The sequence below is a fragment of the Pipistrellus hanaki genome, assembly GCF_964339955.1.
Source record: "Pipistrellus hanaki genome assembly, chromosome: 7".
In the NCBI taxonomy this organism is placed as follows: Eukaryota; Metazoa; Chordata; class Mammalia; order Chiroptera; family Vespertilionidae; genus Pipistrellus; species Pipistrellus hanaki.
The window spans coordinates 56,713,825-56,729,721 of NC_140509.1; the positions used below are offsets into that span (position 1 = coordinate 56,713,825).

At 40.9% G+C, this 15,897-nt stretch overlaps 1 protein-coding gene across 1 annotated transcript; it reads left to right on the plus strand.

Annotated features, from left to right (window-relative positions):
* Nucleotides 1-3,394: 3,394 nt before the first annotated feature.
* On the plus strand, nucleotides 3,395-15,838 carry CCN6 (cellular communication network factor 6). The gene is made up of 5 exons (XM_084889897.1): nucleotides 3,395-3,872; nucleotides 6,487-6,778; nucleotides 10,385-10,627; nucleotides 13,272-13,465; nucleotides 14,058-15,838. Exons 1-5 carry the CDS (start codon nucleotides 3,825-3,827, stop codon nucleotides 14,337-14,339), a joined length of 1,059 nt encoding a protein of 352 aa, XP_084746023.1. The 5' UTR covers nucleotides 3,395-3,824; the 3' UTR covers nucleotides 14,340-15,838.
* The last annotated feature ends 59 nt before the right edge of the window (nucleotides 15,839-15,897 follow it).

The window sequence follows — 15,897 nt, forward strand, 5'->3', positions numbered from 1 at the left end:
TCGGTCTCCTGGGAGCACTATGGCATGCCGGGTCCCTCTAGGCTTTGCAATTGCCCTGGGGACAGCTGAGTGCCCAGTCTTCACACAGCCACACCTTCACTCACTTCCTCCTCCTCCTCTGCTTCCTCCTCCTCCCGCTACCTCAAATTCCTTTCCCAGCATCGCCTCTTCAGTGAGATCCAGCTTCCCTAAAAGACAAGAGCAGGCACGCCAACAGCTCCCTTTTTCTGCGTGGAGGCTGGATGGAGGGAAATGTGAAAGGCCTGGCTAACACCTTAAAATTGGAGAAGGGAGCAGGAGGCAGAAAAAACGTTGGGAATGCAATGCAAATTAGGACAATAAATCATCCTGCTGCAGACTGTGATGCCAAGGACCGGGCGTGCGGAGAGGCAGCGGAGCCTGGGGAGTAAAGGCTTGGGATCTTGGTTCTCCTTGCTGTCCATGTGGCCCGGCCTCAGTTCCCTCATTAATAAAACGACGGCAGGAACACTACCTGTCTGGCGGCGAGGAGGGTGCCATGAGTCAATGCACACTCAGCGCTCAGCGCAGTGATTGGGTGCCTTGAGCACTCACTCCTTGTTAGCTGCTGTTACTACAACAGCTCTAGCCTCCCTGATGGACCTCACCTCATCGCTCATCCTCCGAGCATTTACAGAGCCAACCATGTCCGTCTCTCCTCAGGACTAGCAATAACTCCGCCTCCACAGCCAATAAGAAGACAGGAAGGGAGAGGGGACAGGTTGGAAAACTCCTCGTGTGCTAAGTGCGCTGATAGAAGGCGTGGGTTCTGGTCGCTGCCTGCTCCAAATGGCTGCTCCAAGAGGAGAAGAGGCTGTTCCAGCTGTGATGATGTCCCTCGCACAGTGATTGCCGGAATCTACGGAAAGGGCAGTGGGACATCCTGTTTGCAGATGGAGCTCGTCACCCTCAGAGGGGTGTGCTTTTCCAGTGGGAAGAGGACTGGACCAGCCGTCTTCCCCAGCGCTTCGGCTGGTTTCATCTCTGTCTAAGGGACCTTTCCTCACAGATGGCCTCTGAATTACCTCCTACCTGTCATCCTCTCTTACAGTTTCTTGCTGTCTATGATTTGTCTCCGTTCCATTTAATTATGGATCCTGGGTGTCTTTGTTTAGTGTCTTCTGGCCCAGTAGATGACATGGCTCCAGAGGGCAGGGATTACGTGTTTTATTGATCAAGCTTTGAATCTGTTAAATGAGGGAGGTAATGCTGCTTTTGCCTACCTCACTGAGCTGTGAAATTAAAAAAAAAAAAAGTTAATACATATGAAACTTCCTTATTAATCATAAAACATGATGTAAATATTGTTATGCTCAGTACCATGTCTGTGAGGGTACATCGCAAGCTGAATACCTGTGAAATGTGCTCCTGGACAGATTAACATGATGTTAAATGAGGTAACAGAGGAAAGTACTTAGAGCAGAATGTACACTGTGATAGTTCTTACTGTCGGAAGTCTAAGATGGCAGTCCCAACCTCTGAAAACATCACATTCGCTTATTCCACCCATAGTAGATTTGGAATGGTTTAATAAGAGCACGCCTGTGGCTAAACACACATGACAGCAAGTAACCCAGTGCCCATAAATTCTGTGCACTAAGCGGGGAGGCGGGGGGAGTGTTGAGGTTTTACAAGTTAGTTCTCAACTAAGATGGTCCTTTTCTACCATGAAGCAAAGATGGTGAGTAGGGCCCCTCTCTCTCCCCATGGCAGAGATACTGCAGAGAGAGGGGAGCTGTTTCCAGAACAAAGGCAGCTGCTGCTAGAAATCCACAGAGAGCAACTGGGCCGAGCACGAATCTCCTCAGTTCGAACAGCGCGCAGACGTGTGCAGCATCACCTTTGGAACAGCGGGAGCTGGGCAGGAGGGATGTGGCTGATGAACACATAGTCTTGGGCTGAGGCTCTTCTGCTTTTGATGGGCCAGCCAGGAAGTGAGAAATGATCCATCCCCATGGGCAGTGTGGTGCCCGAATCCCAGAGGCCAGGAACCTAAAGACCAAATGGTGTTAAACTAGAAAGAAATTGACGACTTTTGACCAGAACAGACACATTTTGCTGCACGAGGCCATTCTTGGGCTTTGCCCTATTTATTGGAGAGGCAGAATAAGGAGTTGGCACCCTAAAACCACACTACGTATTCCTTGTTGGTTGGAGTGCATAATTATGGTTTAATTAACTACTTAGTAAGATGCCCGGAGTTTGTGTGCATGTTTTGTGGCGTTCTTGGCTCTCCAAGGTCTCCAGATTCCCTGTGGTTGGCAGAAAGCCCAGTTTTCCCCTACCAGTGGTCGGCAAACTCATTGGTCAACAGAGCCAAATATCAACAGTACAACGATTGAAATTTCTTTTGAGAGCCAAATTTTTAAAACTTAAGCTTCTTCTAACGCCGCTTCTTCAAAACAGACTCACCCAGGCTGTGGTATTTTGTGGAAGAGCCACACTGAAGGGGCCAAAGAGCCGCATGTGGCTCTCGAGCCGCAGTTTGCCGACCATGGTCCTAGGCCCTCAGCACAGGCCCTCCTGCGGTTTACTCACTGTCTCTATACAGCTGTGGCTGCCTTGGGTAGAAACAAAGGTGAGCAGTGAGTCCGGGAGAGGTTGGGTAACAGGAAAAGATAGGCTAGGTTAAGGTGACCAGACGTCCCACTTTTGGCGGGACAGTCCAGATTTTTAACAATTTGACCTGCGTCCTTTTTTAAAAGTCCAGAATCGGGACTGTCCCGCCAAAAGCGGGGTGTCTGGTCACCTTAGGCTAGGTAAAGGTCAAAGGGACTAGAAGTAGACCCCGGGAGCGGGCGGAAAGGTGGACTGAACTACTCCATCCACAGGCAGACAAGGCCTCATCACAGATGTGCACCAAGATATAGGAACAACGACCAAGGTCGCCTACATGGGATAAACAAAGGCCACCCGAGGCCAGACACAGGAGGAGATGGGGTGGCCACACACCCCAAGGAGGTGAGAATAGGAGGAGGAGGGATACAAATCTGTAGTAAGCTTTTTTTTTTAAAAAAAAAAATCCCTCTTTGGGGAAATAATGATTGCCACGAGCATAGTTCTTTGATCTTAGCCCCAAAAGAGTGGGGTTAACTTTACTCTCTGTCACGGGACTCCACAGACGGGGCTTCTCTGGGGCCAGGGACTGTAGGTGCCCCCATGCCCCACGGACTTCCTGTTCCAGCTCCATTTTTCCTGGTCAGACTCCACCTGCTGTGAGAAACGTGCTGGGATAGAGGTAGTTCAGGGCACAGTGGTAGGGGGCAATAGAGGTAGGGAGGAGGGGGATCAGAAGCTGGAGGAGCCAGGGAAGGCCTGCTGGGGAGACCTGTTGCTGATGTGAGAGAGAACCCTGAGCAGGCTGTGGGTGGAGTGCACCCATGCTTCGGGGCCTTGGACAATAAGGCAGCCTGGGGAGGGCCTGGGGCAGGGCGAACGCAGACCCCAGAGGCCAAGGGTAAGGAAGGTGGGTACATCATCTAACCTCACCGTTTGGCCACGGGCGGACTCTGCTCTTTAGGGACAGGTAGAACCTTTACTCAGAGAAAAGTCACCTCTTGGCACCGGGAGGAAAGTGCTCTCACCCCCAGGACACCCCCAGCAGAGGTAAATATGAGAGGAGTCTCGTAAAAGGAAACAGCATTAAAACAGATCCCTGAAAGCGAAAGCAGAGCCTGGGAGCATGAGCTCGGAGTCTGTGGCCTGGGAGGTGGAGGCGAGCGAGCTCTGCAGAGGAGACAGGGGGAGCTTTGTGCCCAGGCCGGCCGGGCGCCCGGCCTCCTATCTGTGCTGTGCGTCCTGGGAACATGCAGGGACTCCTCCTGGCCACCTTCCTCCTGGCAGCCCCGGCACAGGTGAGGCCTCTCTCCTCCCTCCTTCCCTCGGGAGTCTGCAGCAGCTTTTATTTTTTTCCGTTTAAAAATCTGGGAGGAAGACGATGGGGGAGGAAGAGAGGGTGGATTCCTTGTGGAACTACCTCTTGAGAAATAGGGAGCCATTTTCCTCTCCAAGTAAAGTGCTGTTTCAGTTTATGAGCTCCGGCAAAGAAGGGGAAAGCATTTTTTTCCCCCTTTCAGGTGATGGCATTTCACCCAACGTTCGATATGTTTGAACAGCTTCACGACTTCGGTAACGTATATGTTTTTCCTGGAGCCCAGCACACGGCGTGCCCTGGGGAAGCCGCAGCCCTACCTGGCCGGGGAATGAAGGCGCTTCTTCATGTGGGCGCCAGGCTGGGGCTCAGCGTTCCGTAGTCGCGTGCAACACGAGCAAAGAGCCACTGGAAAATATGATGTTTGACCACTTTCGGTGAAGCCTGTTCCGGTTTGAAAGGAGCGCTTTTGGAAGAAACATGTATATTTTGAAAACACGACTTTGTCTTTTCCCGACCCATGTGTCTCTCACTTGTCACGAAAGGGAAGCCGTCCATGAAGACTCTGGAATTTTTCAAGCAACAGACCAAAGGGAAGTTTAATTTAACGTGACCGACTCATTGCCTTGGCATTTTTTAATAAGAATATTAAAACGGTGAATTGCTTGTGGATTTGTTTACATGGTGAATGTTTTTGCTTGCACGGAAGAACAGGGTTTTGGAAGTCTGGGGATTTAGCAAAATAGCTTAGATTTGACCATCTTTGAGTCTAAATATGAGTGAGATTATACAGTATTTGTCTTTCTGTGTGTACCTTATTTCACATAGAGGATGTCCTTCATGTCCATCCATGATGTTGCAAATGGCAGGATTTCTTTTTCTTTAAAGGCTGGGTTATATTGCATTTTATGTATATAGACATCTTCTGTATCTACTCATGCATGAATGGACATTTAGGTTGTTTCCATATATTGGCTATTGTGAATAATGCTACAATGAACATGGAAGTACAGAGTACAGCTGTCTCTTTGAGATCCTGATTTCAATATTTTTGGATAAATACCCAGAGTGAAATTGCTAGAGCACACAGAAGTCCGATTTTTAATTGTTTGAAGATTCTTCATATTGTTTTCCATAATGGTTGTACCAATTTACATTCCCACCAACAGTATACCAGGGTTTTCTTTTCTCCATATACTTACCAAGGGTTTTCTTTTCTCTTATTTATTTATTTATTTATTTATTTATTTATTTATTTATTTAGTAATCATCCTAATAGGTGTGAGATGATATCTTGGTGTGATTTTTATTTGCATTTCTCTGATAATTAGCAATGTTGAGCACATTTTCATGTATTGATGGCCCTTTGTATGTCTTCTGTGTAGAAATGTCTATTCAGGTCCTTTGCCAATTTTTTAATTGGTTTATTATTTTTGCCATTGAGTTGTATGAGCTCTTGATCTATTTTGGATATTAACCCCTTATTAGATATATAGTTTGCAAATATTTTTTCCATTATGTAGATTGTCCTTTCTTTCATTTGTTGATTATTTCCTTTGCTGTATAGAACTTTTTAGTTTTATGCAGTCCCACTTATTTATTTATTTATTATTATTTTTTAAAAATATATTTTATTGATTTTTTACAGAGAGGAAGAGAGAGGGATAGAGAGTTAGAAACATCAGTGAGAGAGAATCATCGATCAGCTGCCTCTTGCACACCCCCTACTGGGGTTGTGCCTGCAACCAAGGTACATGCCCTTGACCGGAATCAAATCTTGCAGTCTGCAGTCCGACGCTCTATCCACTGAGCCAAACCGGTTTCAGCAACCCCACTTATTTATTTTTGCCTTTTCTTAAAAAAAATAAAAATAAATAAAAGAACAATTCTTCTGGGTGGAGAAGATAGAGGACAAAAGGAGAAGTAAGCAGAACCTTTACAAGACTATTATAATCATCCAAGAGTGAAAAATAATGATGGCTTGGATTACTATGGTAGCAATAGGGTTATTAAGAAATAGAGTGGGTATATTTTGAAGATATAACCAACATGTTATACTAATGGGATTGGAACTAAAATGTGAGAGAAAAGTCAAGAATGACCTGACTCCAAGGGATTTTGGAAAAATGAAATTAGCATTTGCTCAAACAGGGATGTGTGGGTAGAGTAGATTGGAAGGGGAAATAGTTTTGGTCGTGTTAAATTTGCTATAACCACCAAATATCTAAGTGGAGATCTGGTTAGTAGGTAGTTTGAGTCTGAGGTCAGAAGAGAAGTCTGGGTGGGAGGTATGAGATACAGCGAGAGAAGATAGGTCTTACCCACAGGGGGTGGCAACATTTAGAAATGAAGAGATTGAGAAGAAACAAGCAAAGGAGACTGAGAAGAAGCCATCAGTGAGCAAGGAGGAGCAAGAAAGTGATGTGTTGGGAGCTGAGCGAAGAAAAGTTTAAGCTGAGAGTGACTGTGTCAAATACTGGTAGATATTGTAACTCAGCACACTGTATTCTATCAATTTGGGGGAAATCTATTTCTATGAAACGTCTGACATAAGTTTGAGAAATCACTTCTAACATCACCTTTATTATCATATGAAGTTCTGCTGCAGGGCACAGGGCCCCGGGCCATTAGAGGTGACTGGTGAAGGAAGGCCTGGCGAAGCAGAAGTGCAGCATCGGAAACAGGTCTGTCACTGGCCCTGCAGATGTCCTCAGAAGGCCAGCTGCCCCCCTGGAGTAAGCCTGGTGAGGGACGGCTGTGGATGCTGTAAGATCTGTGCCAAGCAACCAGGGGACATCTGCAATGAAGCCGAGCTCTGCGATCCGCACAAAGGATTGTACTGTGACTACTCAGCAGACAGGCCGAGGTATGAGACCGGAGTGTGCGCATGTAAGTGTCTTCTGGACCTGCTGGGAGAAGTAGAGTCTAAACAGGATATGTTTCCTGCAACGGTTAATTTGGAATAATCAGCTTAGGTTGGCTCACTATAAGGCAGCTTTAATTTTCACACACTAAGGGGACTGGCTTTGTCGTATTAGACACCGTGTGAAATTAACAGATGTTTACACACGTTCAGAAACCTGTCATTTTATCAATAATTGCATTTAAAGTGATCTCACAGTTCTTCTAAAAAATAATTGCTTTTAATGATTAAAATATAAGAAATTGAGTCTGATTTCTTAAAGTGCCACAAAAACAGCAACGTTTGTTAATATTGTCAAAAGCAATCTGAATTCAGCCTCTTCTATAAATGGAAAGTAATCTTGCTTAAAATGTAAGGATGTATACCTAGTAGTCAGACATACTGCTTTAATCTCAGCCTTTACAACTAACCATCAAGTTATTGTACTTTTTACTGGAGAGAGAGGGGGGGCGGGGGGGACTGACTTTTACCCCAAATCACAACTTGACCCTCAGCTTTCTGGGTCTTAGCTCTGGAGTCTGAATGAGACCTACAACATCTTGACAGTAATTCAGGATGGTGATTTACTTAGGATTAAGGAATCAGATTTGTAAGGGAAGAGAAATATCCATGTTATCTGGGCAATTTAGTCACTCTATAGAAAAGCTCAACTGGGAAGCAAATTACTCCTAGAAGTTTGGTCATGAGCATGTAATAAGAGCACATCTTTGGAGGTGGAATGAATGTGTAGACCCATACTGGTCTGATAGCCTGATTCCCCTGTCGGCACTACTATATTATATTGGTGAAGGTGTAGGCTTTGGGTTTAAATTCTAGGCTCTATCTGCTGGGTGACCTTGATCATGTTGTTTAACCTCTCTGTGCTTCAGTTACATTATATTACCTCCTATCTCATAGACTTGCTAGGAAGATCCAATGAAAAAAATGGACATAAAACCCCAAATACCTAGCCCAATATCTGGTATGCAATAGACTCTAAAAAGTATTAGTTATTATTCATGGAAACTTGACAGAGAAACTATGACCTATCAGACTCTGGCATTCAAGACATACCTTTCTTCCAAACAGTGCTGGGGAACAAACAGTGACCAGCAACTGGGGACATAGCAGGTGGTTAGAAAAGATACAAGCCATTCCCTCACAGAGTCAAAGTATATTGTGTCAGGCGGATCTTTGAACAAACAATTTCAGATACTGTGGTGATATTTTAACACAGCTTAGACACAAGGTTGATGGCAGTGTCATCTGTAACTGGGCTTACAAACTATGGCTCCGTGACAACTCATGGCCCTTGCCTGATTTTATACAGAATGTTTTGCTGGAGCTCAGCCACACCTACTCAGTTACATGGAGTCTACGGCTGCTTTCCAATGGCAGGATCCAGTCGTGGTGACAGAGGCTGCATGGTCTGTAAAGACTGAGATAGTTATGATTTGGACCTTTACAGAAAATTTGCTGTTCGATGATATGGATAAATATTTTAAAAAATTTTTGGTGCAAGGGCCCCTTGATTCTTAGAAATCTATGAGGACTCAAAGAGCTTTTGTTTGAGTTATCTCTGTTGGCATTAAATAGATTAGAAATTTAAAAATATTTGCTAATTTGTTTTAAAATAACAGAATATAAACTCATAGGAATAATATATAAGCTATGAAAATTTTATTTTCTAAAACAGAAAAATAGAGTGAGAAATGGGATTGTTTTACATTTTTGCAAATTTAGTGGATAGTTTAACAGAAGATAGCTAGATTCTCCCATCTGTTTCTGCTTTCAATCTATTGCTATGTGATGTTTTGATTGAAATATATGAAGGGAATCCAGCTTCACACAGATGTATTATTGGAAAGGGAAGGGATATTTTAACAGACTTTTCAGATAATTGTGATTATTATTTTTTATATTATATTAACACTTGAGAAGTGGTAGTTTCTTAAAAATTAGCTGCATCATGAAGTCTAAAACAATATAATTGAATCACATCAACATCAAACTCTGTGACATTAAAATACATTGTTCCATCCAAAACCTACTTGGAATAGATCTTTTTCTCATGCATAATTTATACTGTGCTTTGGTTATTTGGGAAATAGTTTGGAACAATGGGTTATGTAGAAGTTCCAAATGATACACATAATTATATAATATTTTTAAAAATCACATTAATTAATCCTAATTCTCTCAGAAAAGTCTATATATTGAGTAGCTATAAGGTTCTTAGAGGTGGATATGAGTTTTCCAAAATTCTAATTTTTGCTTGAAAGCTTGAATTCTGTCATTGGCAATAAGTACTGTCAGTTGTTTTGCTTGAAGTTATAATCTCACTTGGTTGATTTTCAAGAAAATGTCAGCCAAATGCCCAGTCTGAATAAGCATGGCTTACCTGTCAGTCATTCAGGTGAAATTCCCACAAAAACATGGGTAGTTTGGCCCACAACTCAAACAGCAGCACAGGTACGTTCCCTAAGATAACTGTTGTACTTCGGTGCAATACCTACAGAGATGTTCTGATATTCTTCCCATTCTGTCACAAGGAGTGCTAAAAATATTTATTTGATGGTTAAGATTTAATAAAATGTTTATTTTTTACTGTGTTATTAAGGACATTCTTAAGTAAAACTAGCTTTTCTGTTAAAGTACATTTATATACAAGTACACAGCAAGGAAAATACAGTGGTTAACCTGTACAGTTTGATTCATGCTAAGATGCCAACAGCAGTGTTAGCCACCCACCATTGCTTTTGCACCATCAGTACAAATACCAACACAGTGACAGCAGTTTCTGACCTGCAGATTCCCTGATAGGGCCTCAGGCCCTGCCAAGGAGTCCGTGGCCACACTCCGAAACTGCTGACCCAGGTCAGGAATCCTGCTCAGAGGAAGTGGAAGTTTCCTCTAGTTCTCTTAAGACGAACATCAGTTACCATGCAGTACTGTAGTTAAACAGATTATATTTTTTTTAGCCATTCACATCTTAACTTACTAAGAATATATCCTACCTATTGTTGGCCATCTGGGGAAACCTCAGTCTCACCAGCCTTCAGCCCATCTCTCAAATTTACAATCTTTATCTCACTGCTGTACTCCGAGTGACTATTTACCATACCCTACACCCATGGTCAGCAAATTGCGGCTCGCGAGCCACATGCAGCTCTTTGGCCCCTTGAGTGTGGCTCTTCCACAAAATACCACGTCCTGGTCGAGTCTATTTTGAAGAAGTGGCGTTAGAAGAAGTTTAAGTTTAAACAATTTGGCTCTCAAAAGAAATTTCAATCATTGTACTGCTGATATTTGGCTCTGTTGACTAATGAGTTTGCCGACCACTGCCCTAGATCAAGGGCCTGTGTCTGGGTCTGGGTTCTGGAAGTGACCATTGAGGTTGCTAGCCTACTATGTAATGCTAATGTCTCATTTTCTCCTTCTCCAGATATTCTGTGCAGGAGGTTCCAGATGGGACCTAAGAAATTGAGAATGGCACTTTGTTAAGGAGATACATTTCCCCTGTGGCATAGATGGGGAGGGCTAGGCTATCAGTGATGGCTTCTTTGGCGATTCTGCTTTTTTTCTCTTTTCAGACCTTGTGGCTGTGGGATGCGAGTTCAACAGGGTACATTATCCTAATGGCCAAGTGTTTCAGCCCAGCCCCCTGTTTAGCTGCCTCTGTGTGAGTGGGGCCATTGGATGCACCCCTTTGTTCATCCCAAAGCTGGCTAACAGTCACTGCTCTGGGGCGAAAGGTGGAAAGAAGTCTGATCAACCAAACTGTGGCCTGGGACCATTACAGCAGCAGCTCTCAACAGCCTACAAAACAATGCCAGGTGCTCATAAGTAGAACTGGTTTTCATGTCTGACTTCTTGTGGTTTATTTCATGTTCCTTTTATGCACCATAGGTGCTCCATAGGCTCTTCCTGACTGGTGGTCAGTCTGAGATTTAGTCTGAGTTCCATCTTAGTCTGTTTCAGGAAGGTATAGTCTAAGTTTCTGAAAAGGAAACTTGCTAATGTTTTCATTTTTCCCCCAGTAAAATATTTGTTTTTAGAAACCCTAGTAGGTCAAGAAAACTCTTCCTCTGCTTATTTCCACTCAACCTCTTCTCAGGAGGACTGACCAAATGTAGTTCATATATACCCTGGAAAAACTTTTATCTGAATTGTTATACCATGGGCAAGAAGTGTGAACCATCTAGAATAAAAGCAGAAATGGAAAGCTACTGCTTAAAAATATTTGAGGACATGCTTTGAATTTATAAGTATTATTTCTAGAAATAGAAAACTGCTGATATAAACTTATCCTAGGCATTCTTAAGTAGGCTGCCCAGGTATGTATGTAGTCAGGAACATGTAATGATATTCTTTGTTTCTCTTGAACACCTGGCCATTTAGTCAGTTTGCTCATAAACTTTGTATTCTGGACTGCTCTGAGTTAGCATTTTATGTCAATGCCAGGGTGTTTTGGGGATAGGAGTTTAAAGAACGCCAGCATATGAAGCACAGATAAGGAGGGCCTTACTGTAAAAAGTGCAAAGCTGATGCCTTATTATTCACATCTGTGTTTTCATCCAGAAATCAATGCCTTTTTCTTGAAATGTAGAGCTTAGGGAATGAAAGGAGCCAAGGAATTGCAGAATACTTATGCTGAAAACTCCCAAGTTCACTTATATCATGTGAAATGAGTTTTAGAAATTGAAAAGCCCTATGAAAAGACCATCCTCAGGGATCCCAATTATGCCAATTAAACTTGAAAAAAATTTAACAGGCTCCAGTGAATTTGCGTTTACCATGCATAGTTATTCAGCTAACAGCATGCCACTACTATTTTTAATACTCTAAAAATGTAAGCCAAATTATTATTTTTTTCAGGAAGTACAAGAACAGTTGGTTTACTGCATTGAATCTGAGTGAATCAATATAAGTCCTTAGAATCTCTTTGGTGAAAGAGAACTTTAGAGAAGCAGTTTGCCACAAGTGGAGACGTTTGGATATAGTTCAAGTTGGTCTCATTTGTAGCGTGAGAGCAGTTTCAGTAGATTTACTTGGTACCCGGTAGGAGGTATCAGATGGTGATTGATGCTTTGATGCAACAGCAAAACCAAACCAAACCCTGAAAAAATCTCTCTGGTAACTCAGGGTTGGACCTACATATGTTTCAAAAGAAGTATATATTTAATCTAATATCTCTTCTTTGCTTAACTGTGAAACTATACTTATGGGCCCAAACAAGAGTTTGGCTTTTAAAATTAAGCACAGTGATAAATGTTTACTTTAAGATATATTTGTGATAGTAATTTATATACATAGTTAATGCCAAATGGTTAGAATCTAGCTTTTGCTTGGTCAGTACAAAGCATGCAATGACATAATGCCCCCATGCTTTTCTTACTGCTCTCCAACTCTAAACTTTGACTTTAAAAATCTCTTCTTGTTTTTTAAGGAATGTCAAGCAAATTCCTGAACTGCAGCTCTTGGCTTAATTTTAAGTGGAGTTTATATTAGAAATACAATAATCTAACCTACCTTTATGTATTGCAGATGCATGCCAGGCTTTTATTTTTTTTATTATTTAAAAAAATTATTTTTTACAGAGAGGAAGGGAGATAGTTAGAGACATCTATGTGAGAGAGACATCGATCAGCTGCCTCCTACATAAACTCAGCACAACTTTTCACATTTTATTTTTCTTCAGCATCCACCAGGGCACTGTACTTATCCTCTGGCACGGGAACGTTCAGGGCATTAAACTTCTCACTGCCCCGAGACCGGTTTGGCTCAGTGGATAGAGCGTCAGCCTGCGGACTGAAAGGTCCCAGGTTCGATTCTGGTCAAAGGGCATGTACCTTGGTTGCGGGCACATCCCCAGGAGGAGGTGTGCAAGAGGCAGCTGATCGATGACTTTCTCTCATTGATGTTTCTGACTCTCTATCCCTCTCTTCCTCTCTGTAAAAAATCAATAAAATATATTAAAACAAATTGTGTAAATAAAAAAATAAAAATAAAAAAATAAACTTCTTCTCACCGTCATCTACTAAGCTGGCCTTGGCTACGTTGGCCTTGCAGTAAGCCCAGTTGATTGCAGGCAGTTTCTCAGGGAGAGTAGCCATCCTGGAGTGAGGGTCTCATTCCAGGATTTCAGGGTGTTGGCAATGGTTTTCTGGTTTTGGGGTCTGATTTCCCCCAAAGCTACCCAGTCAATGGTTTTTAGAGCAAGTTTTTGCCCAGCCATCTTGAAATCCTTCACCAACCCCAGTGGCCCACAGTTACGGGAAGTAACGGGAAGTGTGGACTAAAAGACTTGATTTGGGGAGTAAGGAATGATAATTAGACCATAAGTTTATTTTATTGTTATTTTATATAAAAATAAAGGTTCAGATCTATTAACTATTACTAGCTTAAAATGATTAAAAAATTATATATCTACATTAGTACATATACATGTATACACATGTACTTTCTCCTTTATTTTAGCTTATAGGAATCTCCCACTTATTTGGAAAAGAAAATGTCTTATTCAAGCTACAAAGTGGACGCCTTGCTCCAGAACATGCGGAATGGGAATTTCTAACAGGGTAACCAATGAAAATAACAAGTGCCAACTCAGAACAGAGAGAAGACTGTGCTATATTCAGCCTTGTGACAGTAATATATTAAAGACAGTAAAGGTAAAGTTTAAGTAGACTTAACTTCATTATAATTTAATATTAAGATTCCTGAAAAGTGTGTGCATGTATCTGTGTTTTGAAGGGATGGATGGTGTTTGGTTCTCCTAAAAATAAAATCACTTTAGTATGACTACTAAAAGTTAAGCTGTCTCAGTGGAAAGCAGATATCACTCTAACTGCACTTTGTGGGGGGAATTTTATATCAAGCAAAGGCAATATTAATCTGTTAGAAACTCTTTCAGCTTATAGTGTGGATCATGGTCAGCCTGAACTGCTGCAGTACCCCACCACATATGTGGTATTTTTAAAAATATATATATATTTTATTGATTTTGTATAGAGAGGGAGAGGGATAGAGAGTTAGAAACATCGATGAGAGACAGTCATCAATCAGCTGCTTCTTGCACACCCCCTACTGGATTATGCCCACAACTAAGGTACATGCCCTTGACCGGAATCGAACCCGGGTCCCTTCAGTCCCCAAGCCGACGCTCTATCCATTGAGCCAAACCGGTTTCGGCATATGTGGTATTTTTTAAGAGTATACTATCAAATTTAAAAAATGACTTCTTAATGTTATGTATATTTTTAGATCCCCAAAGGAAAAACGTGCCAACCTACTTTCCAACTCTTCAAAGCTGAAAAATTCGTCCTCTCTGGATGTTCAAGCACCCAGAGTTATAAACCCACTTTCTGTGGAATATGCATGGATAAGAGATGCTGTGTTCCTAATAAGTCTAAGATGATAACCATTCAATTTGATTGCCCAAATGAAGGGTCATTTAAATGGAAGATGCTGTGGATCACATCTTGTGTATGTCAGAGAAACTGCAGAGATTCGGGAGATGTATTTTCTGAACTCAAGATTCTCTAAAGGCCAAGCACATGGGGGAAAAACTCAAGGTTAGTCAATCATGTCATTACATCAAAACATTAGAATGGTTTTAAAAAGGTGGCAAAATGACCTATTGGTTTAAAATAGTAAGAATGCCTATTTTTTTTTTTTAAAAATGCCTATTCTCAGAAGACTGTATTTAAGCATTAGAAGCTTTTAAAAAGGTTCTGCTACAAAGATATGTAGAATTTGAAAGTCTTAAAATTGAACTTACTTTAAAATGTATCTCATAATTATAGAATACACAGATACTTTGTTCCACCTACACTTTCCATATATAATGGAAAAACTACAGTTTAAAAGAAAATATTTCATTCTATAAAATAACCTGGAATACTTTGTTGAAGATGTGTAAAATACTTATTAAAAATTTAAAACTTTACCTGCACTTCAACAATGTAGCCTAGGTTCCACTCAGATGGTAAGCAAGATTCTAGATTTTCTTAAATAGGAGTAAAGTTAAACTATAAAAAAATTTATAATTTCCACTGCACTATTCTGAATATCAGTTTATTAAGATTTCTTTGGTAAAGAGAAAAATGGAATTTCATTGCCTACTGTTGACAAATGTAATAAAGTTTTTATATCAAATACTATAAAAAACAAAATTTCCAAGATAAAGACCAAAAACAGTATCCTTACTTTGAAAATGAAAGGAATTTAAAAAATGTAACACTAAAGAAAGCACACAAAAAATTATTTTGGCTTGAAAATAATTTATTCCTCAACATTACTTTCTGAAATGATAAATCCCCATATGGCTTTGAAATACGAATTGTGATTAAAGATAAATAAACGTTAAATATTTCAACTGGAAATGATAGTAACTGGAATACTTTCTCTAGACTATGATGGCCATTTACTATAAAGTTTGAAAGAAGACAAGCTTTGTAATGTTTGTACAGTGACAAGCAAAACAATGATAACAAGTGGCACTGTTAAAAAAGATGGACATTTATTATTTCAAAATCAGTTGGTTGATAAAAAAGCATATTTAAAAAGAATTTAATACAAATAGATGTTAAAATAAATGTAAACTCTGACTCTTTTGAGTGCAAATAAGGTTACCAAAGAAGAAACCAAAACTCAACAGATGTCATAAAATCTTTCCCTGAGGTTAGTGGATGTTACACAGAAATATTTATATTGTGGTTTCAACTGCCTGTACTTATTTTTTAAAAATTATTAGAATTTGAACAGAATAGAAAACATAAATTATAAATAAATATAAAAATATATCTGTACAAGATTTGTAACTAAGACATGATTCTTATTGTATAAATACCTAATTATGAGTATAAATAAAGTAAAATACTAAAGGACTGCATTCTCTCAATTTTAGAAAAGGGAATTTTCTGAAGACAATGTCTGAAGTTAAGGTACTAGCACTTACTAATTTCACACACTGGCATTATCAATGGTGATTAAACAGAACTACTCTTGCAGACAAAAATACTCCCTAATAGGAAAAACACAAACTGGGCTTTCTGAATCACAAAAGTTCTGAAAAAGCAAGGTAAGATTAAAGGAAAAGGAA

Coding starts and splice junctions, on each gene's coding strand:
- CCN6 (XM_084889897.1), top strand. CDS start 3,825: ATGCAGGGACTCCTCCTGGCCACCTTCCTCCTGGCAGCCCCGGCACAG. Junction 10,628..13,271: donor AGCCTACAAAACAATGCCAG/GTGCTCATAAGT, acceptor CCTTTATTTTAG/CTTATAGGAATCTCCCACTT. Junction 13,466..14,057: donor ATATATTAAAGACAGTAAAG/GTAAAGTTTAAG, acceptor GTATATTTTTAG/ATCCCCAAAGGAAAAACGTG.